General features: G+C 41.3%; 1 protein-coding gene across 1 annotated transcript; it reads right to left on the bottom strand.

Moving 5' to 3' along the window:
* Positions 1-5070: 5070 nt before the first annotated feature.
* On the bottom strand, positions 5071-18372 carry LOC125266829 (myosin heavy chain, fast skeletal muscle-like). Its single transcript, XM_048187894.1, has 41 exons — positions 18284-18372; positions 18120-18155; positions 16553-16771; positions 16316-16459; positions 16075-16231; positions 15941-15968; positions 15658-15763; positions 15415-15507; positions 15232-15295; positions 15040-15138; positions 14856-14959; positions 14637-14775; positions 14257-14375; positions 14020-14169; positions 13764-13934; positions 13372-13672; positions 13222-13286; positions 13042-13129; positions 12392-12509; positions 12184-12307; positions 11944-12080; positions 11595-11850; positions 11262-11504; positions 10984-11160; positions 10533-10678; positions 10337-10427; positions 9865-10254; positions 8769-8895; positions 8388-8506; positions 8105-8301; positions 7838-8021; positions 7574-7739; positions 7322-7446; positions 6908-7216; positions 6584-6787; positions 6376-6501; positions 6116-6286; positions 5913-6017; positions 5691-5786; positions 5397-5528; positions 5071-5186 (listed from the first exon to the last, which is right to left on the bottom strand). The coding sequence occupies exons 3-41, from the start codon at positions 16757-16759 to the stop codon at positions 5172-5174; spliced, it is 5793 nt and encodes a 1930-aa protein (XP_048043851.1). The 5' UTR covers positions 16760-16771; positions 18120-18155; positions 18284-18372; the 3' UTR covers positions 5071-5171.
* Between the last annotated feature and the right edge of the window lie 289 nt (positions 18373-18661).

The raw sequence follows: 18661 nt of genomic DNA, 5'->3' as shown, positions 1-18661 counted from the left end.
CAAAGGTGGCCGGGCATGGTCCCCACCCACAAGCTCCCCACCCACAAGCTCCCCACCCTTGGGTATACTGCCCCCCCCCAAAAAGTTCTTGGGGATTTCATCAGGGTCCTTAGTGGGTTCGTGGACAGAAGGCCTGGGTGGCGACAGCAGGGCAAAACGCTTGGGCGGCGGCAGCGGCAGGGCAGGCGGCGGCGGCAGGGCTGGCCAAGGGTGCTCAGTGGCCATATCAAGGAGAGCAGACAGCTCAGTGATGGCAGCAGGCTCAGGCTGGGGCTGCTCGGGCTGCTCTGGGACGACAGCGGGCTGCTCGGGCTGCTCTGGGACGACAGCGGGCTGCTCGGGCTGCTCTGGGACGACAGCGGGCTGCTCTGGGACGACAGCGGGCTGCTCTGGGACGACAGCGGGCTGCTCTGGGACGACAGCGGGCTGCTCTGGGACGACAGCGGGCTGCTCTGGGACGACAGCGGGCTGCTCTGGGACGACAGCGGGCTGCTCGGGCTGCTCTGGGATGACAGCGGGCTGCTCGGGCTGCTCTGGGACGACAGCGGGCTGCTCGGGCTGGCAGACTGCTCCAAAGTCAATAGGGCTCGAGTTCCTCAATGCACGCATGACAGCCAAGACATAAAAAGTGAGCACAGCCCTCTGGGCCAGGACAGGACAGACCAGGAGAGCAGGCTGCGCTGGAGCGGACTCACTGGCTGGATCGGGCTCTGGAGCGGGCTCACTGGCTAGAGCGGGCTCACTGGCTGGAGCGGGCTCACTGGCTGGAGCGGGCTCACTGGTCAGGAGCCAAGGGCGGCCACGGCGGGACAGAGTCCAAAGATGTCCATGGTGGGTCAGAGTCCATTAGTGACCACAACAAGTTGCAAACCAAAGGTGGCCGGGCATGGTCCCCACCCACAAGCTCCCCACCCACAAGCTCCCCACCCTTGGGTATACTGCCCCCCCCAAAAAGTTCTTGGGGATTTCATCAGGGTCCTTAGTGGGTTCGTGGACAGAAGGCCTGGGTGGCGACAGCAGGGCAAAACGCTTGGGCGGCGGCAGCGGCAGGGCAGGCGGCGGCGGCAGGGCTGGCCAAGGGTGCTCAGTGGCCATATCAAGGAGAGCAGACAGCTCAGTGATGGCAGCAGGCTCAGGCTGGGGCTGCTCGGGCTGCTCTGGGACGACAGCGGGCTGCTCGGGCTGCTCTGGGACGACAGCGGGCTGCTCGGGCTGCTCTGGGACGACAGCGGGCTGCTCGGGCTGCTCTGGGACGACAGCGGGCTGCTCTGGGACGACAGCGGGCTGCTCTGGGACGACAGCGGGCTGCTCTGGGACGACAGCGGGCTGCTCTGGGACGACAGCGGGCTGCTCTGGGACGACAGCGGGCTGCTCTGGGACGACAGTGGGCTGCTCGGGCTGCTCTGGGATGACAGCGGGCTGCTCGGGCTGCTCGGGCTGCTCTGGGACGACAGCGGGCTGCTCGGGCTGGCAGACTGCTCCAAAGTCAATAGGGCTCGAGTTCCTCAATGCACGCATGACAGCCAAGACATAAAAAGTGAGCACAGCCCTCTGGGCCAGGACAGGACAGACCAGGAGAGCAGGCTGCGCTGGAGCGGACTCACTGGCTGGATCGGGCTCTGGAGCGGGCTCACTGGCTAGAGCGGGCTCACTGGCTGGAGCGGGCTCACTGGCTGGAGCGGGCTCACTGGCTGGAGCGGGCTCACTGGAGCGGACTCAATGGCTGGGACGACCCCTTCTATTCCAGACACTGAAGGGGCGGCCATCTTGCCCATGGGCACTGGCGAAACGGCCATCTCGTCCTTCGCATCCAGAGAGTTTGAGTGCGTAGCAACCGGCGGACTCGAACTTGAGTGCGTTGAAACAGACGAGCTTGAGTGCGTTGAAACAGACGAGCTTGAGTGCGTTGAAACAGACGAGCTTGAGTGCGTTGAAACAGACGAGCTTGAGTGCGTTGAAACAGACGAGCTTGAGTGCGTTGAAACAGACGAGCTTGAGTGCGTTGAAACAGACGAGCTTGAGTGCGTTGAAACAGACGAGCTTGAGTGCGTTGAAACAGACGAGCTTGAGTGCGACGCGGCCGGCGGGCTCGAGAGCGACGCGGCCTGCTGACTTGAGAGCGAGGCGGCTGGTGTATGCTTGGGAATACCAGCCGCTCGTGCTGAAATCAGTGGAGGATCGTTCACACTGGACAACAATCCTCTCCGCTGTCGAACGGATCTAGAGACGTGACGGGACTCTGGGCGATCAGCGGAGACGTGACGTTGCTCTGGGCGATCAGCGGAGGCGTGACGTTGCTCTGGGCGATCAGTGAAGACGTGACTTGGCTCTGGGAGATCAGTGAAGACGTGATGTGAAGTCGTAGTGCCCGCCATTTTGTGAGTGTTCTCTGATGCTGATGCGGCGGCCATTACGTGGTTTACTACGGTGTCGCATTTCCCTGCGACACCCACAGTAAAACGTGAACCAACGGTAAGCAGGGCAAAGTCCAAGAAATCCATAAACGTCCCTCGGGGACCATTAGCGATTAAGTTCCCCTTAAGAGGTTCGTTTAGTCCATAGGCAAAAAAGTCAATGAGTACACAATCTGGCAGATCAGAAAAATGAGCAATGTCCAGGAATCTCTGAATATGTGCCTCCAGGGTGCAGTTACCTTGACGAAGGCTTACAAGGTGCATTGCAGGATCCATGCTGGGACTAGAGCGCCCAACAAAGCTGCTGGATCTTGGTGTGGCTAGGTCTTCTGTAACGAAGGCGGGACTCAGAGTGAGATCCAAATGCAGCGTTTATTAGAAGTAAGAGTGGTCGTACAGGCAGGGTCAAAACAGGAACAAACAGGAACAGTGAGGAACAGGCAGAGTCGTAGTCAGGGTACAGGCAAGGATCGAGGCAGGCAGCAATGGGTCGTAAAACAGGAATCAGGCAGGAACAGTAACAAACGGGTAAACAGGGATATAACGCTCGGAAATGTCACACTGGGTAAACAAGACCTAGCAGTGAGGTGATGTGTGTAAGAGTCTTTTATAGTCCTGGTAATGAGCTGCAGCTGGGTGTGGTGATTGGTGATTAGTGTTAAGTGTGTGCAGGTGAGTGGCAGAGAGGATGATGGGAGATGTAGTCCGGGAACTGACAGGAACAGACGGTGATCATGACAAATACAGTTTAACACATTTTCCCAAAGTTGAATGCATTTGTTTTCAAGGCCATTAAAATAAAACATCACTAATGAAGAGACATATTTCATTGACAAATCCAATAGTTTTTATTTAAACTTAGATTCAGCAAAACTTACCATGTTTTTCATTAAAGAAAAAAATATATATTGGACCATGGTGACCCTCTATACACAAATACAAATTACACATATTCCATTTTCTGATGAGCTTCTCATTGTGTCTGATGGCACAATGATGATCGCAGAGACTCCTGAAGAACAGCATCTGTTGACAGAATATACCAAAGATATAAGACGGCATGTTCAACTCTTTATTCACGTTTACAATAGTCTGTCTAAATCCTACATTGAACCAATACTATTTTTGAACAGTAAATGAGGATTAGCAGCAGGGAACTGTATCATAATGGCATGTCAATATTGTTTTCAGTACATAGTCAAGCATAAAACACTTTATGAATTAATATCGTACAGAATACGGGCCGATTTGACCAATCATATGAATGTTTTGGTGCTGCATACAAACATGTGCCATAAACCACCACACAAAAACTCAAAAAGGAGATATCAAGCCGAAATATCGCTCTCCGTTTGTTAAAGAAAAGAAAATAAAGTTTGTTAACTGGTACAACTCACCTCCCAATAGCAGCACTTTTCTCCGGTTCTTTCAGGATCGCGTAGGCCATTAGATTAGCCAGTTGTCGTCGCCATCACGGTCAGGCTGCGATGTCACTTGATTGATAGAACTGGTCAGATTCCCCAAGATTGAGCGATGTATTGCGCTTTCAGTGTTTTATTAAATAAATTATACATTGCGACATTATACTTCACCTGAGTGACTGAGCGAGGGGATTCAGACAAGGACCGTGACGTCAGCAGCTCTGATTGGCTGAAGGCAGTGAGCAACAAAATCTGATTGGTCACAGACCAAGTTGAAGAGACATTTGAATTCCGATAAGTTTAACCACTCGACATATTTTTTCGCATTACTTGTGCTGCTGGTGTGTTGTTTAATATAGATTTGTGTGTACGATTGTAAAATGATTCTGCTAGTGTAAACTTAATAAACATTTACACATATTTGGAAATTGTATAGGCTACATTGCATATACTAAATGGGCTTGTAATGCATTCATACTGAAATAAATAGCGCAAGTAATATAATGAATTCCAAGGATGAAGAAGTAAACTTAAAAAATATACACTTTTAAAAAATAAACTGAACTTACACTTCAAGTATATTTTTCTAAAATATATTTTTTAGAAAATATACTAAAGTACAATTATTTTAAAGTGTGTTAAAAGTTGCATTGTGAAAATATGATACTAATGTACTTTTTATATATTTAATGATAGTACATTTTTTGTTAGTATATTTGCAGTGTACTATAGAAAAAGGGAATATATTTAAAATACAATAAAGTATACTTTTTTTTCACTAGGGGATACATCTGTAGAGGCTTAATTGTGCTAACTGGAAGGCTGTTTCACAGAACATTGCAGTAGTCCAGTTAAGCTTTACAGTATATTCAGATAGGTACTGTATGGTCTGATTTTTATAATGGTGTTAAGTGTTAATTTCAATAGCATTGAGGTTTAACTGTTTAAGACTCAGTATACTATTTTGCACTGCAATGTTGAGTAGAGTATTTTCTAAAATTGTTTGAGGAAGATAACATCAATCCAGTGTGGAAACTTTATAGCAGAAATGTTTGTGTGAATGCATTCAGTGAAGATGAGTATTACATTTTATGGAACCTTTTTAACTTTTATGGAACCTGTAAGAGTTCAAATTTGAGAGATGCAAGACACTCTTGATAATCAGCACTCTTATGATATGAATAATAAGTGTATTTTGCTGAGAAAAAAAAAAAAAAATCACACAAAGTCTTTTATATTATTTGATGAAATTTAAAGGTTTATTAAGAAAGGTACGTTTACACTAAACATTCATATTATATGACTTCAGTAAATGCTCCTTTCAAGTTTTAAAGATTCATTCTTCTTTGGCCTGGGAAAGAAGGAAGAGGCAAACAGCCTTATTAACAAAAATGTGCTCCACTTTACATAATGAAGATAATATAGATGTGCAAATGTCATACAGGACATGTAACATCAGCAAAATGCAATTACCATAGTTCCACTATACTTCTGCTAAGAGGTAGTTCATGTATTTGGATAAACAATTTGAATAATAAAAACATAATCTACTCAGTCTAACCTTTCCAGCATCACGGCTCTTAACTCTGAGCTTGTTGACCTGAGACTCAGAAATGTCAGCACGCTCCTCAGCCTCTTCCAGCTCATGCTGCACCTTCCTCAACTTGGACAGGTAACCATTGGCTTGCTCCTCCTAAAGGTTTAAATAAAATATATATATATATATATATATATATATATATATATATATATATATATATATATATATATATATATATATGGCTCATGTATCATCAAATTAGCATTCAAATATAAATAATTACAGTGTCAAAATGTTCTATTAGGTTTTACATACCGCATCTTCAGACTGCCTCTTGTAGGCTTTGACCTTCAGCTGCAGTTTGTCAACCAGATCCTGGAGTCTGGCGACGTTCTTCTTGTCCTCGTCAGTCTTCAAAAAATACACATATTTACTAGATTAAGTCTTGATCCTTTACTGAAAAATAGGTATTGTCAGTACATACAATATTATATGGACTCTTTTGTCTGAACAAACTTATGAGGAATATAGTCATACCTGATAAGTGAGCTCTTTCACTCTCCTCTCATATTTGCGGACACCCTTAACAGCATCAGCTCCACGTCTCTGCTCTGCTTCAACTTCAGTCTCAAGCTCACGAACCTATAGTAGAGATTACTTTTAATCAAACAATTCATTCATAATTTATCATAATATAACATACTTCACATTGCCCACATCATAACTATAAAGAGGCTTACTCTGGACTCCAGTTTCTGGAGTTGTTTCTTTCCTCCCTTCATGGCCAGACTCTCAGCCTCATCCAGACGGTGCTGCAGGTCCTTCACTGTGACCTCCAGATTCTTCTTCATCCTCTCAAGGTGAGAACTGGTGTCCTGCTCTTTCTTGAGCTCTTCTGCCATCAGTGCAGCCTTTTGCGTGAATGCAGAAATTCATTAGTTCCACATTTTTTAAGTACACACGTGTCTTGGTGAGGCATTTGGCTGCTACTGTTACTCACATCGGTGATGGCCTTCTTGGCCTTCTCCTCTGCATTTCTGGCTTCCTGTACTGTGTCATCAACTTCACTCTGGACATGAATAAGGTCAGCCTCAAGCTTCTTTTTGGTGTTCAGGAGACTTGTGTTCTACAAAATGATAGGCAACAGTATGAACATTTTGAATGATGCTCTCAATTTTCTTAATTTCAGGGAAACAATATGCCCTTACCTGAGAGTGCAGCAGCCCAACACGCTCGCTGATATCCACCAGCTCTTGTTCAGCCACTTTGCGGCCTCTCTCTGTCTGCTCTAGAGCAGCTCTCAGCTCCTCAATCTCAGACTGCATCAGAGCGTTTCTGCGCTCCACCATGGCCACCTGCTCCTTCATGTCTTCCTGTCCTCTCTGGGCATCATCAAGGTGCAGTTGGGCATCCTGAACACAACAAAAGCTTTACAATGAGTTTTTGATGTGCTTTCTGTTGGGCTTTACATAACACATGTTAGATTATAAAAAAATATTAATACATGCCAAAGTCAAAAAGAAGTCACATACCTTGAGTTGTCCCTGAACGTTCCTGAGCTGTTTCTGGGCCTCAGCAGCCTGGCGATTGGCATGGCTCAGCTGAACCTCCATCTCATTAAGGTCTCCCTCCATCTTCTTCTTGATTCTCAGAGCATCATTCCTGCTCCTAACTTCAGAGTCCAGAGTGCTCTGCATGGATTCAATGACTCTCTGGCTGTTTCTCTTGATCTGTTCCATCTCCTCATCCTTCTCTGCAAGCTTCCTGTCAATCTCACTTTTGACCTGGTTTAGCTCAAGCTGGACACGAAGAATCTTGGACTCCTCATGCTCCAGGGTGCCCTATAAAATATAAAAACTGCATTTAAATATCAAAATGAAAATATATATTAACAACATAGTATAATGGTTCTAGCAAGAATTCCATATTGATCTTCAGATACTTACTTCAGCCTCCTCCAGGGCGGTCTGAATCTCTGCCTTCTCAGTCTCCACTGTCTTCTTGGCTTTTTCCAACTCATGGATGCTCTTACCAGTCTCACTTAACTGCTCTGTCAGATCTGAAATCTCCTCTATAGAAAGAAAAAAATATATATAATCTTTATCATAATAAACATTAATCATATGTGCTTACTTTTTAATGCTCACTGAGAATTAGAACATTAAAGTTTTTTTCTAATTTAACAGTTTCATTCTTACGCTGCAGATTCTTGTTCTCTCTCTTGAGGGTCTCCAGTTGATCCAGACTCTCCTCATAGGAGTTCTTCATCTTGAACAGCTCAGTGCTGAGTGAACGAGCCTCTTTCTGGGCACCTTCCAGCTCTGTCTGACCTTCCTCATATTTCTGCTTCCATTCTGCCAGGACCTTTAGTGGAGATATTTCAGGTTTGTTTAAAAAAAATGATGAACACAGCCCATTCCAGCAATGTTATACAAAGAGAATATCATATGAAAATTGTTTACCTTGTCAAAGTTCCTCTGCTTCTTGTCAAGGTTAGCAGCCAAACCATTGGCTCTCTCCACATCAATCATGAGGTCCTCCACCTCAGCCTGGAGTCTCTGTTTGGTCTTCTCCAGAGACGCACATTTGGAGTTCACTGCCTCAACTTGTTCCTCTGCCTCTTGCAGACGCTGAGCCAGCTTCTTCCTGTTAAGTAACACACATGATTCTGAATTCTAATCTATTAAATAGCTTTGAGAATTGGGAATATTATTCAATAATATACATACTTGGACTCTTCAAGCTCCTCAGTGCGCTGAATGGCATCAGTTTCATATTTGGTTCTCCATTGAGCAACCTCGCTGTTGGCCTTTGACATTCCCCGCTGCAGCTCAGCCTTTGCCTCCTGCTCTTCCTCAAACTGCTCACGGAGCAGGTCACAATCATGACGGGCTGATTGTACAGCATGGGCCAGTGCATTCTTAGCCTAGGAGACAAAGTCACATAATATTAGCTAGTCTGTGCATTATAGTAATGGACAAGTATGTGTATGTATTGATTATGCTGTATTACCTTAACCTCCTCTTCAATATGCCTCTTAAGCTCCTCAATTTGCTGAGTGAAAGCTTGTTTGCCTCTGGTGAGCTGAGAAACTAAAGCTTCCTTCTCCTCCAGCTGACGGCCAAATTCACCTGTATAGATTTAGATTCACTGTGTCAGATTGTGCTATGTCTCTATCAGTTCATTTCAAAATAAATGGATGTAAGATTTTATCAGTCAACATTAAAAAAAGTCCTCTAATAAGACTGTTACAGTCAGAAATTCACTGGTGAACAATCATAATACACTATTATTGTTGATTATTTTTTTATGATTATTGTTAATTATTGACATTAATTACTTTTGATATAATATTAATTTGTTCATGATTGGTCACAATTTGTCATTAGTTACCATTTTCAGTTTGAAATCTTGCTCTTTGAGCACTGAGATCATTTATCTGGCGACTGTTCTCGTCATTCTTGGACTTCATTTCACTAAATTGGTCCTCAAGTGTGCGGCACATCTTCTCAAGATTGCCCTGTAAATACAAAAGTCATTAGATATTTGAAAAAAACTTCTAGTTATATGTGACCCGTGCTGCCGTCATAATGAGCACATTTTCAAAAATGTATGATGTATGATTTGTTGGAAACATTAGATATTTGAAAAAACGTATATTGTTGTTGTTGAGTCATAATGAGCACATTTTTAAAAATGAGTTATTGTTAGAAAAACCTTCAAAATGATGTATAATTTGTTGGAAACAGACAAAAAGGACTTAGCTACACCTATTTGAAGTCGATAGAGTCAGCAAAGTCAATTTTGAGAAAAATCTAGTTAAAGTTTTCTAGTTTTTCTGAAGGTTCCAAAACAAAATCACCTAGCAAACATACCTTAAAATCCCTGGTAATACCACCAAATTTGGCACACACCAAGTCAAAACCCACATCTATTTTTTTTCATGATACCACAATTGTTTGATTAACATTAATGAGACAAACAGCCTATATATTAAGATCTACTGTCTTAACACTGATCTAATATAATGTTTCACATCAGATGTTTTTCCCCAACAGTTAACCAAACGTTCACTTAAGACATAACAGATAATGTTTGTGTGAATATGGGCGTCTTTGTGCTCATGCTTTGGATCTGTCAGTCAGTGCAAGTAAGATAATTTCGCATGAGTATGCTTCACTTTACAACGATAACAAACTTGTGCTACGGGGAAGTACCAGTCGTCAAGAAGCCAGCAGAGAAAAACTGCAATTTTTTTTTAAAACAAAGGAAAAGGAAACATGATTATTAAAACAAAGGAAAGATTTAGGAAGGTACACCTCTCATTTTAGATGTTTAATTACTATTTGGAGCATTGGGATCACTAGATGAGGGCTTCATAAACTAATTTTTGTAAAAACCTAAAATTCGACCAAAATCATAATTTTTCACTTGTTTTGCCTGTAGCTCGTGACACGGGTCACATATATTCTTCAGAATATTTCCCAACCTTTGCTTTGGCAACAGCTTCCATGTTGCTGGAAAGATCATCAATCTCCATTTTGTATTCACTCTTCTCCTTCTCGAGCTTCTGCTTGACACGCTGCAGGTTGTCGATTTGCTCTCCCAGCTCGGCCACACTGTCTGCCTGCTTCTTGCGTAGGGCAGCAGCAGTAGCTTCATGCTGGAGGGTGGACTCTTCAAGATCACGACGCAGCTTCTGGAATTCAGCTTCACGCTTCTTATTCATCTCGATCTGAGCAGAATTGGCTCCTCCAGCCTCCTCAAGCCTCTCACTGATCTCCTCAAGTTCCCTGGAGAGATCAGCTCTCTGCTTCTCAACCTTGGCACGAGCAGCACGCTCAGCCTCGATCTCTTCCTCCAGTTCCTCAATGCGAGCCTGTGGTGGAAAATAGTTCATTAGATTTTGGGTGATAATATATTTGATCATAATGATCATAATGTTTGAAATCTCAAAATACCTGAAGCTCCTTGATCTTCTTTTGGAGTTGAGCACCCAGAGATTGTTCATCTTCTATCTTGCTAAGCAGCTGACTTGTTTCAAAGTCTTTCCTGTGAGTGTTCAACAATAAGTAGTTTGTTAAAAAAAAAAAAAAAAAAACGATAACACAACAATAAAAGTTTTCAATGTTTTCAAAGACTTTATGCTTTAATTACTTTTTTATTTTCTCATCAGATTGCTGCTTGTCATTCTCCAGGTCCATGACGGACTCTTGTGATAATTTCAGGTCTCCTTCAAGCTTTCTCTTGGCCCTCTCCAGGTCCATGCGGAGCTTCTTCTCTTGTTCAAGGGAACCCTCAAGCTACAGGAAAATGATATATAAAATATGAGAGGGCTCTGAGCTTGGAGTTTGGCCCGAACCTAGAGAACTTCCCCCCTGTTCTGATAGGAATGGTTAGAACTAGAAGTGAGGAGATGGGGTGGTGGAGGTATGCTGATAAACTGTTAATTAACAGAGGTAAGTGTGCTGTATATATATACACCTCTTATCGTTAATTGAGTTGATCAGCTGAATCCACTCCTCTCGTGTTAATTAGGCAACATGCTTCTCCCGAACTTTGTTAATAATACATAATTTAATATAATTAAGTTACATAATCAACTCACATCATCAACTTGCTGCTCAAGCTTTGTCTTGGATTTGGTCAGGGTGTTGACTTTGTCCTCCTCTGCCTGGAGATCATCCAGTGTCTGCTGATGTGCCTCTTGGAGGGCTTTCTTCTCCTTCGTAAGCTTGGCAAGGCTCTCATCCTGAGATGTCATTTCCTCAGTCAAGTTCTTGACCTGTGTAATTTTTTATGTGTGATTATATTTTACAATTTATATTCTATATCAATATATAGGACAGAGATTAAATCTTATCTTAAACCAACACAGTCTCCAACCTTATTCTCAGTGGCATGTTTCTCCTTCTCCACTTTAGCCAAGGTAAGCTCCAGGTCATCAATGTCTTTCTTCAGCTCAGAGCACTCATCCTCCAGTTTCCTCTTTTTGGCTGTAAGTTCAGCATTGATTTCTTCCTCATCCTCCAGTCTTTCAGTTGTCTCTTTGAGTTTACCTTCAAGCTGGATTTTGCTCTTAATCAGACCCTCACACCTCTCCTCTGCATCTGAGAGATTCTCAGTTTCCTGTTAGTAAAATAGATTGCTATTTCATTGGAAACCACATTGCTCATTTTAATGGAGCCAAAATCAGTTAATTCAAGTAAAAATACTCACAGATGCTACTTGCAGCTGCAGATCATTTTTCTCTTGCAGCAGTGATACCATCTTCTCTTCAAGCTCTTTCTTTTTGGCTTCAGACTTAGCCAAAGACTCTTTGCATTTTGTAAAGTCCTCTTTCATGCTTGACAGCTCCTTCTCAGTCTCGGCACTCTTCAGCAGAGGCTTAATCTTGTAGTAAACCTTCATCCATGGCCAGTGTTTGACATTCATGAATGAGCGAATGTTGTATTGGATAGTGTAAATGGACTCCCTGTGAATAATTCATCATTAATTGGCATAATTAGCATTATTTACTGTTTACACTGTTATCATTGATGTCACCTTTATTCATGACAATACTCACCTCCTCTCCATCATTTTCACAAACTCCGTCCTCATCACATAGCCACGGCAGAGAGCCTGAGTCATTGTGACCAGAGTAGCCAGTTTCTCATCACGCATCTCCTCAAGAGTACCCAGAAGACCAGCTTTGAAGAACACCTGAATTTATGTAAAACAATAAATCAAAAGATATTGATTTAATCTGTATAGGCTAAATGATCATAATCAGAGAATCTTTGAAAGTTCACTGCTGAATATGAACCTTTGTGTGTCCAAATCTGTACTCATCATGAGGAATGTCGATGGATCCCAGGAGTTTCTCACTCGCCTTCTTGTTATCCATAAACTGTCCTTCAGGGATAACACCAGCATTCAGCACCTTGTATCTGTGGAAAATTTATCAAAATACTTCATGTCTTTTAATTAGGAGACTCCTACAGGAAATGGTATTTTCATGTGGTCTAATTTACCTCTGCTTAAAGTCACCATATTGGATTCTGCTGGGGAAGCCCTTTCTGCAGATTCTGATACCCTCCAATACACCGTTACACCTCAGCTGGTGGATAACCAGGAAGTTCTCCATGAGACCTATAACGAACAGTTTACACCATGAACTTGGTAAATTAACATCATCATATATATTGAGTGCCAGAATTTCTGTCATGACAACTCTCTTGAGTATTTGGCATGGTATTGGGTTTGACACTGTTGTATGTTTGGTCTTGGCAGAATAGATCTGCTACGCTGCTGCTGCTGCTTTTATTGCTGCTGCTGCTGCAGAGCAAGTACAAGACTTGCTACTGCCAATACAAACACGGCACACTGCTGTGAGCAAGTAAGAGATGCTGCTGCTACAATATAGCATACATGAATTATCCCCAGCAGATCTATACAGGTGGAGCTGGGGAAGGTGGAGGGTTTCTGAAGTGCTGCTAGGCAATGCTTCCAAAATATTTTGAAGGTTAAGCACACAAGCTCATTGGCTACCGATACAGCAGGAACCAATCAGCTGTGCCCTATAGATAATGATGTGATTACGAGCAGGTTGATTTAAAGGACCTATTAGCCTGCGCCACCTAGAGTTTCATGCCCAGAACTTTGTAAGTCTTTAATACTTTACCTGGAGTCTTGGACTCATTAGGAATCAGACAGCGCACAAAGTGAGGGTGAGTGCTCCTCAAGTTGGTCATGAGTTTGCCCAAGTTCTCCTGTGGAGAATAGAAAAGGGTTGGCATGCTTTGTATTTCATTTCCTTTCCTCAAGTATAGCAATATTGCTGTGATGTCATCTTTATACATACCCTGAACTGGGAGGACACAGTCTGCATGGATCCACCCTTCTTCTTGCCACCCTTTTTAGTAGGATCTATTGATATGCAAATATAAAGCAACATGTATAAATCAAAAAACAAGAAAAAAGTTTGGTTAAATTGTTGTTGTTTTTTCTTTACCTTCAACAACAGCTGGGTAGAGAGAAGCCAGCAGTTTGTTAGAAGACTTCTGGTACAGCTGCAGAACAGATTCATTCAATGGATCCTTGTTCTTGTCCAACCAGCCAGTGATGTTGTAATCCACAGTTCCAGCGTAGTGAATCAGGGAGAAGTGGGCTTCAGCCTTGCCTTTGGCAGGCTTTGGTTTCTGGAAAGCATTGCTTTTGCCAAGATGCTGATCATACAGCTTGTTCTTGAAGGAAGTGTCTGAAGCCTTGGGGAACATGCACTCCTCTTCAAGGATGGAGAAGATACCCATGGGCTGTTTATAAAAGAATGTTGTTTATTACAAAAAAATATGACATTTTGAGAATAGACAGTGGCATTGAATAAATTCATAAACCATTAAAAACCTTCTCAATGAGCTCAATGCAAGAAGCCAAGTCCATGCCGAAGTCAATGAACTCCCAAACAATGCCCTCCTTCTTGTACTCCTCTTGTTCCAGCACAAACATGTGGTGGTTGAAAAACTGTTGCAGTTTCTCATTGGTGAAGTTGATGCACAGCTGCTCCATGCTGTTGTACTGGAGGAAAAAATAACAAAAACATTTACTGACTTCTGAATATGATTCAACGTGACATAAAAATAAATAAAATAATCATTCTTACATCAAAGATCTCAAAGCCAGCAATATCCAGCACGCCAATGTAGAAATTTCTTTGTTGTTTTGTGTCCAACATCTGGTTGATACGAATGACCATCCACAAGAACATCCTCTCATAGATAGATTTGCCCAAGGCGCTGACAGAGTTGTACACCTGTAGAATAGATATTTAATTCTGCTCCTGCAATAATTAGCCAGATTTTTGGTTGAACACATGGACATGCTGGAAATGTTACTATACCTGTTGCACAGTCTGACCTTTGGTCACAAACTCATTTCCGACCTTGACTCTGGGGTAGCACAAACCCTTTAGCATTTCAGCAGAGTTCAAACCCAGAAGGTAGGCAATTTTGTCAGCCTCTGTTAAATACATTTTAAAATAATGTCTTAGCTTTACAGAGTCTTTTGTGTATGTGTAAAATTATAATAATTCAGGCACCAGGTACTTTTACTTTTATTTTTAGATGTATTGATATGCACAGCAAAGCACACTTCTAATTTATATGTACACTAAACATTTTACGCACAGTCGATGCAGCTGTTACTATTTTAAAGTCCAGGATAAAACAGAAGCACTAAGACTGGTCTCAAGACATATTTTAAAAAGCACACAAGTCTCACCCTCATTGCCGTCAGGCTCAGCCTGCTCCTCACGCTGCTTCTGTTTAAACTTCATGTTACCATGATGAAGCACAGCTCCAGTGAACTTGTAAATGGCCATTTTCTCCTCGTTAGTGAAACCCAGAATGTCAATAGCATCCTGTAAATTACAGAGAAGAATGAGATTTATGATTTGCCATTTATATAGAATAATTCAATATTCAAACAGAAATGACTCACATCAGTAGCATCCAGCTCCTCTTTATCATCAATGCTGGCCACTGTGATCTGACCCTGACTGCACATGGGGAAGTCATAGGGGTTGGTGGTGAGGAGCGTCATTTCTGTAAAATACACAGATTTTAAAAGAGTATCTTACAATATTATCTGGCATTGAAACATTGAATGAAATATGTGCACCTACCAATCAGCTCAGGTTTATGGTTGGTCATCATCTGGTAGAAGATGTGGTAGCCTCTCTCATCTGGAAGCTGGAATGACACTCTAGACTTCTCCAGCAGATCTGTTAAGAGAATGTACTTGAGTCACAATCATCTGAAGAGTGACAGACAAAGACAAATGTGCAGGATTTATCAGTGAAATCGTGTCCACCTACATGTCTCAATGTCAGCACTAGCCAGTTTTCCAGTTGTACCGAAGTGAATTCTGATAAATTTACCCTGTTTAAAATAAAATAGCATAATACATAAATAATAATAATCTCTTTATAGAAAACTCTGTATAGAAAAATCAAACACAGCTGACCATCTGTACTGTAAATAAACAGTGGTTAACTTACAAAACGAGAGGAGTTGTCATTTCTCACAGTCTTGGCATTACCATAAGCCTCAAGCAGAGGGTTGGCAGCAATGATCTGGTCCTCAAGAGAGCCCTGTGATGTTTGAAGGGTTTTCAGTTATTTATTATTTCATGTCTAAAGACTGTTTGCAGGCATTTCACAAATTCACATATCATATAGTTTGTGTAAATTAACATCTTTCAAAAAAATATATATGACATAGTTTTGTATCTCATACAGTACCTTTATTTTACCCTCTTTCTTCTTTTCACCACCTGATACTGCAACTGTGGCAAAGTACTGGATGACACGTTTGGTGTTCACAGTCTTTCCAGCACCGGATTCTCCACTGGTTTATGAGAGATTAGAAAACAGAAGATTAAAAGACATGTAGACTTTTCAAAGTATATTCAGAAGTTCATTTCTAAATTCTATTTTGTAAATATCTTCATAAAGATTTGCCATCTACATTATACTTTCAATTTTTAATTTTTGTCATGGTCTGAGATTAAATGAAAATACTTACGTAATCAGGACAGACTGGTTTTCTCTATCTGTTGATTGTAATTTGTAAAATATCCAGTAAATCCTTCTTATATTAACAGCGTCATCTAATTCACCTTAAAGAATTCTATACAATTCAATTCCATAATGTCTTACCAGTTTGCATAAACTGATAGGCGTTGTCAGAGACAGAGAAGATGTGGGGTGGGGCCTCCATACGCTTTTTGCCTCTGTAAGCAGTCACCACTTCTGGATCATACACTGGGAGCATCTTGTAGGGGTTCACAGTTGCGCAGAAGAGCCCAGAGTAGGTCTGAAATGAGTATAGACGTGATCAGATTGCAACAACACAGACAAAATGAACTTAAATCCTGTTTTATGTTGTTTCAGAACCTACGTAGATCATCCATGCAGCATAACGCTCTTTGAGGTTATACAGCACAGAGGCTTCATTGAGATGGGTCATCATGGCCATGTCCTCAATCTTGTCATACTTGGGAGGATTCATTGGGTAGACATCTTCTTCCTTAGCAACTCTCTCCTATAAATTTGATAAATTAGATATTAGATATAAAAGAAAACAATGTAATAATAATTTAATGAGCATCTATATGAAATGGAAATTAAAACTCACCTCCTGAGTGTCAAGCAAAACAACTGTGACTTTGGCACCATCTTTGCTCTTGATTGTTCCCTTGAGGTACAACTCTTTGACATCAGCCACATAGCAGGCAGACTTGGCATCAAATGGTTTGCTCTGAGCCTCGATTCTCTCCCTCTCAGGCTTACGAAGGTAAATGGCAGCCTTGCCATACGCGGCCATCTCCGCGTCCGTACTCATGGTGGCGGCTTACTAAAGAGAGAAAAGATAAAATTATCCTTTAAAAATTTCATAAATATTCCATGTAACAATAAAGGCAAGACTCATGAAATGAAACACATGAATTGTGTTAGGAAAGAGACATATTCCTAAGTTTAGGCTTACACATGAATACAGACACATAAAACAATACTAGATAAACATTTAGATAGCAAGCAAGAAACAGGTAAGGGGCCCATTAAAGGCAAAAATGTTGATTGAATATGTCTTTCTGATGATGAAATTGATATGCTGTTGTCAGGGGACAGCACACAGTACAATATGAATTGTAGCATATATGAAGTTTCAGTTCAATACAGAGATTCTCACTGTCGATCATGAGTCTCACTAGTGGACTTTCTGCTCGAGCATCCTCTGGCTACGAGTATGAATGGAACAGACATTAAATTACATGTGTACTCAATAATGCTCACAATACCCTATTTTGGGTAAAAAGAGGAAAAATAATACCTCTCTCTAAAGAGAGAAGTTTTTCTCCACTGTAGATAAGTGTACTAGAGTTTTTTTTTCTCAGTGGATGCATAAGATTTACTGACAAAAATTAAGAAATTACTGTCAAAGATTTTATCATAATAATTTAATATTTTATGATGAAATTTAGACCTTTATATATTTATGCAAATGCCATCATGGATTATGATAACAACACTGCATAACTAATTTGAATTTAATTTAATCAGACCAACAGTTCTGTAGTTAGAGTCAATTTCATGTTTTGCTCTATTATACCATCATCAGTTGGCTCTTTCCTGCTTCTTATTCTGTTTCAAAAGAAATGTGTCAAATTTGGTGAAAATATTTCATTCAATTTAAGAGTTATGGCCACTTATATTTATATGCACATTAATAATTTACATACATGTATACAGTATATCATGACAGAAATTTCGGTCATAGGGAGCAGTCGATTCAGCATGAGTTTTGTAGTTTCTTATAGTTTTAAAGTTATTAGCATGATTGCAAGTCTCCACATTTGCAGTGTTTAATGTTCAGACTGTCCTCTATGTTTGTGCCAAATTTGTATAACTTTCCCACAAGCGGTTCTATGGGCTCTTATAGAATCAAAAGTGGAAGAAGAAAAACGGAATATAATAACGAGATAAAATACAATAGGTGTTTATGCTTGGCCCCTAAAAATACAATAAATATAGGGTCAATGGGACCCAGTCCTTAAATTCATCTTACTAATACATTTAAACATATTTCTTTGTAAATAAATTACACAAGTTTTTTAAAGCAGCATGCTTTACCAGTTTTCATCTAAGATGACTATAACTGTTTTCCTCTACCCTAATCCACACATTGAATCAAACTCACTTGCCTTTTGTCCTTCAGACCAGATGAAATTTTCACTATCCTTGAAATGGAAAAAAAATAAATAAAATCAATTCATTAAAATGTATTAATGTAAATAAAAATACAATTACAAATGCATAAGTGATGATGATAAAATGCCTTTCAGTCACAGTCAGCACAGGCTCTTACCACTGGATGGAACTTCTGAGGTCTTCTGCATCTCTTCTGGTCTATCCTCTTGGCTTTTATAGAAGTTGTTCATGCACACCAAGCAGAATCTATACATGGGCATATATTCTGATTTATGATGAGCTTTCTTGACTCATTTTTTTTTTAGAAATTTATGGACAGACTCGCAGACATCCTATCTGATGGAATCAGTCATAAGTCAAACCTTTATTGCTTTATTGCTTAAATATTTCTCTGACTATTGCACAGCTAAGGTCACAGCTTCTATCTTAAAGTTCATGTGTTATTATTATTTTTTTTTAGTCTATTAATAACATATGACACACTGAAGTAAATAAATCCTTTTTTGGGAAGAGGGTACATTCGGAACTCATGAGA

This window comes from Megalobrama amblycephala, linkage group LG4 (genome assembly GCF_018812025.1).
Source record: "Megalobrama amblycephala isolate DHTTF-2021 linkage group LG4, ASM1881202v1, whole genome shotgun sequence".
Classification (NCBI taxonomy): Eukaryota; Metazoa; Chordata; class Actinopteri; order Cypriniformes; family Xenocyprididae; genus Megalobrama; species Megalobrama amblycephala.
Note: the sequence above shows the minus strand (reverse complement) of the source record. Positions and strands in the feature narration are given on the sequence as shown.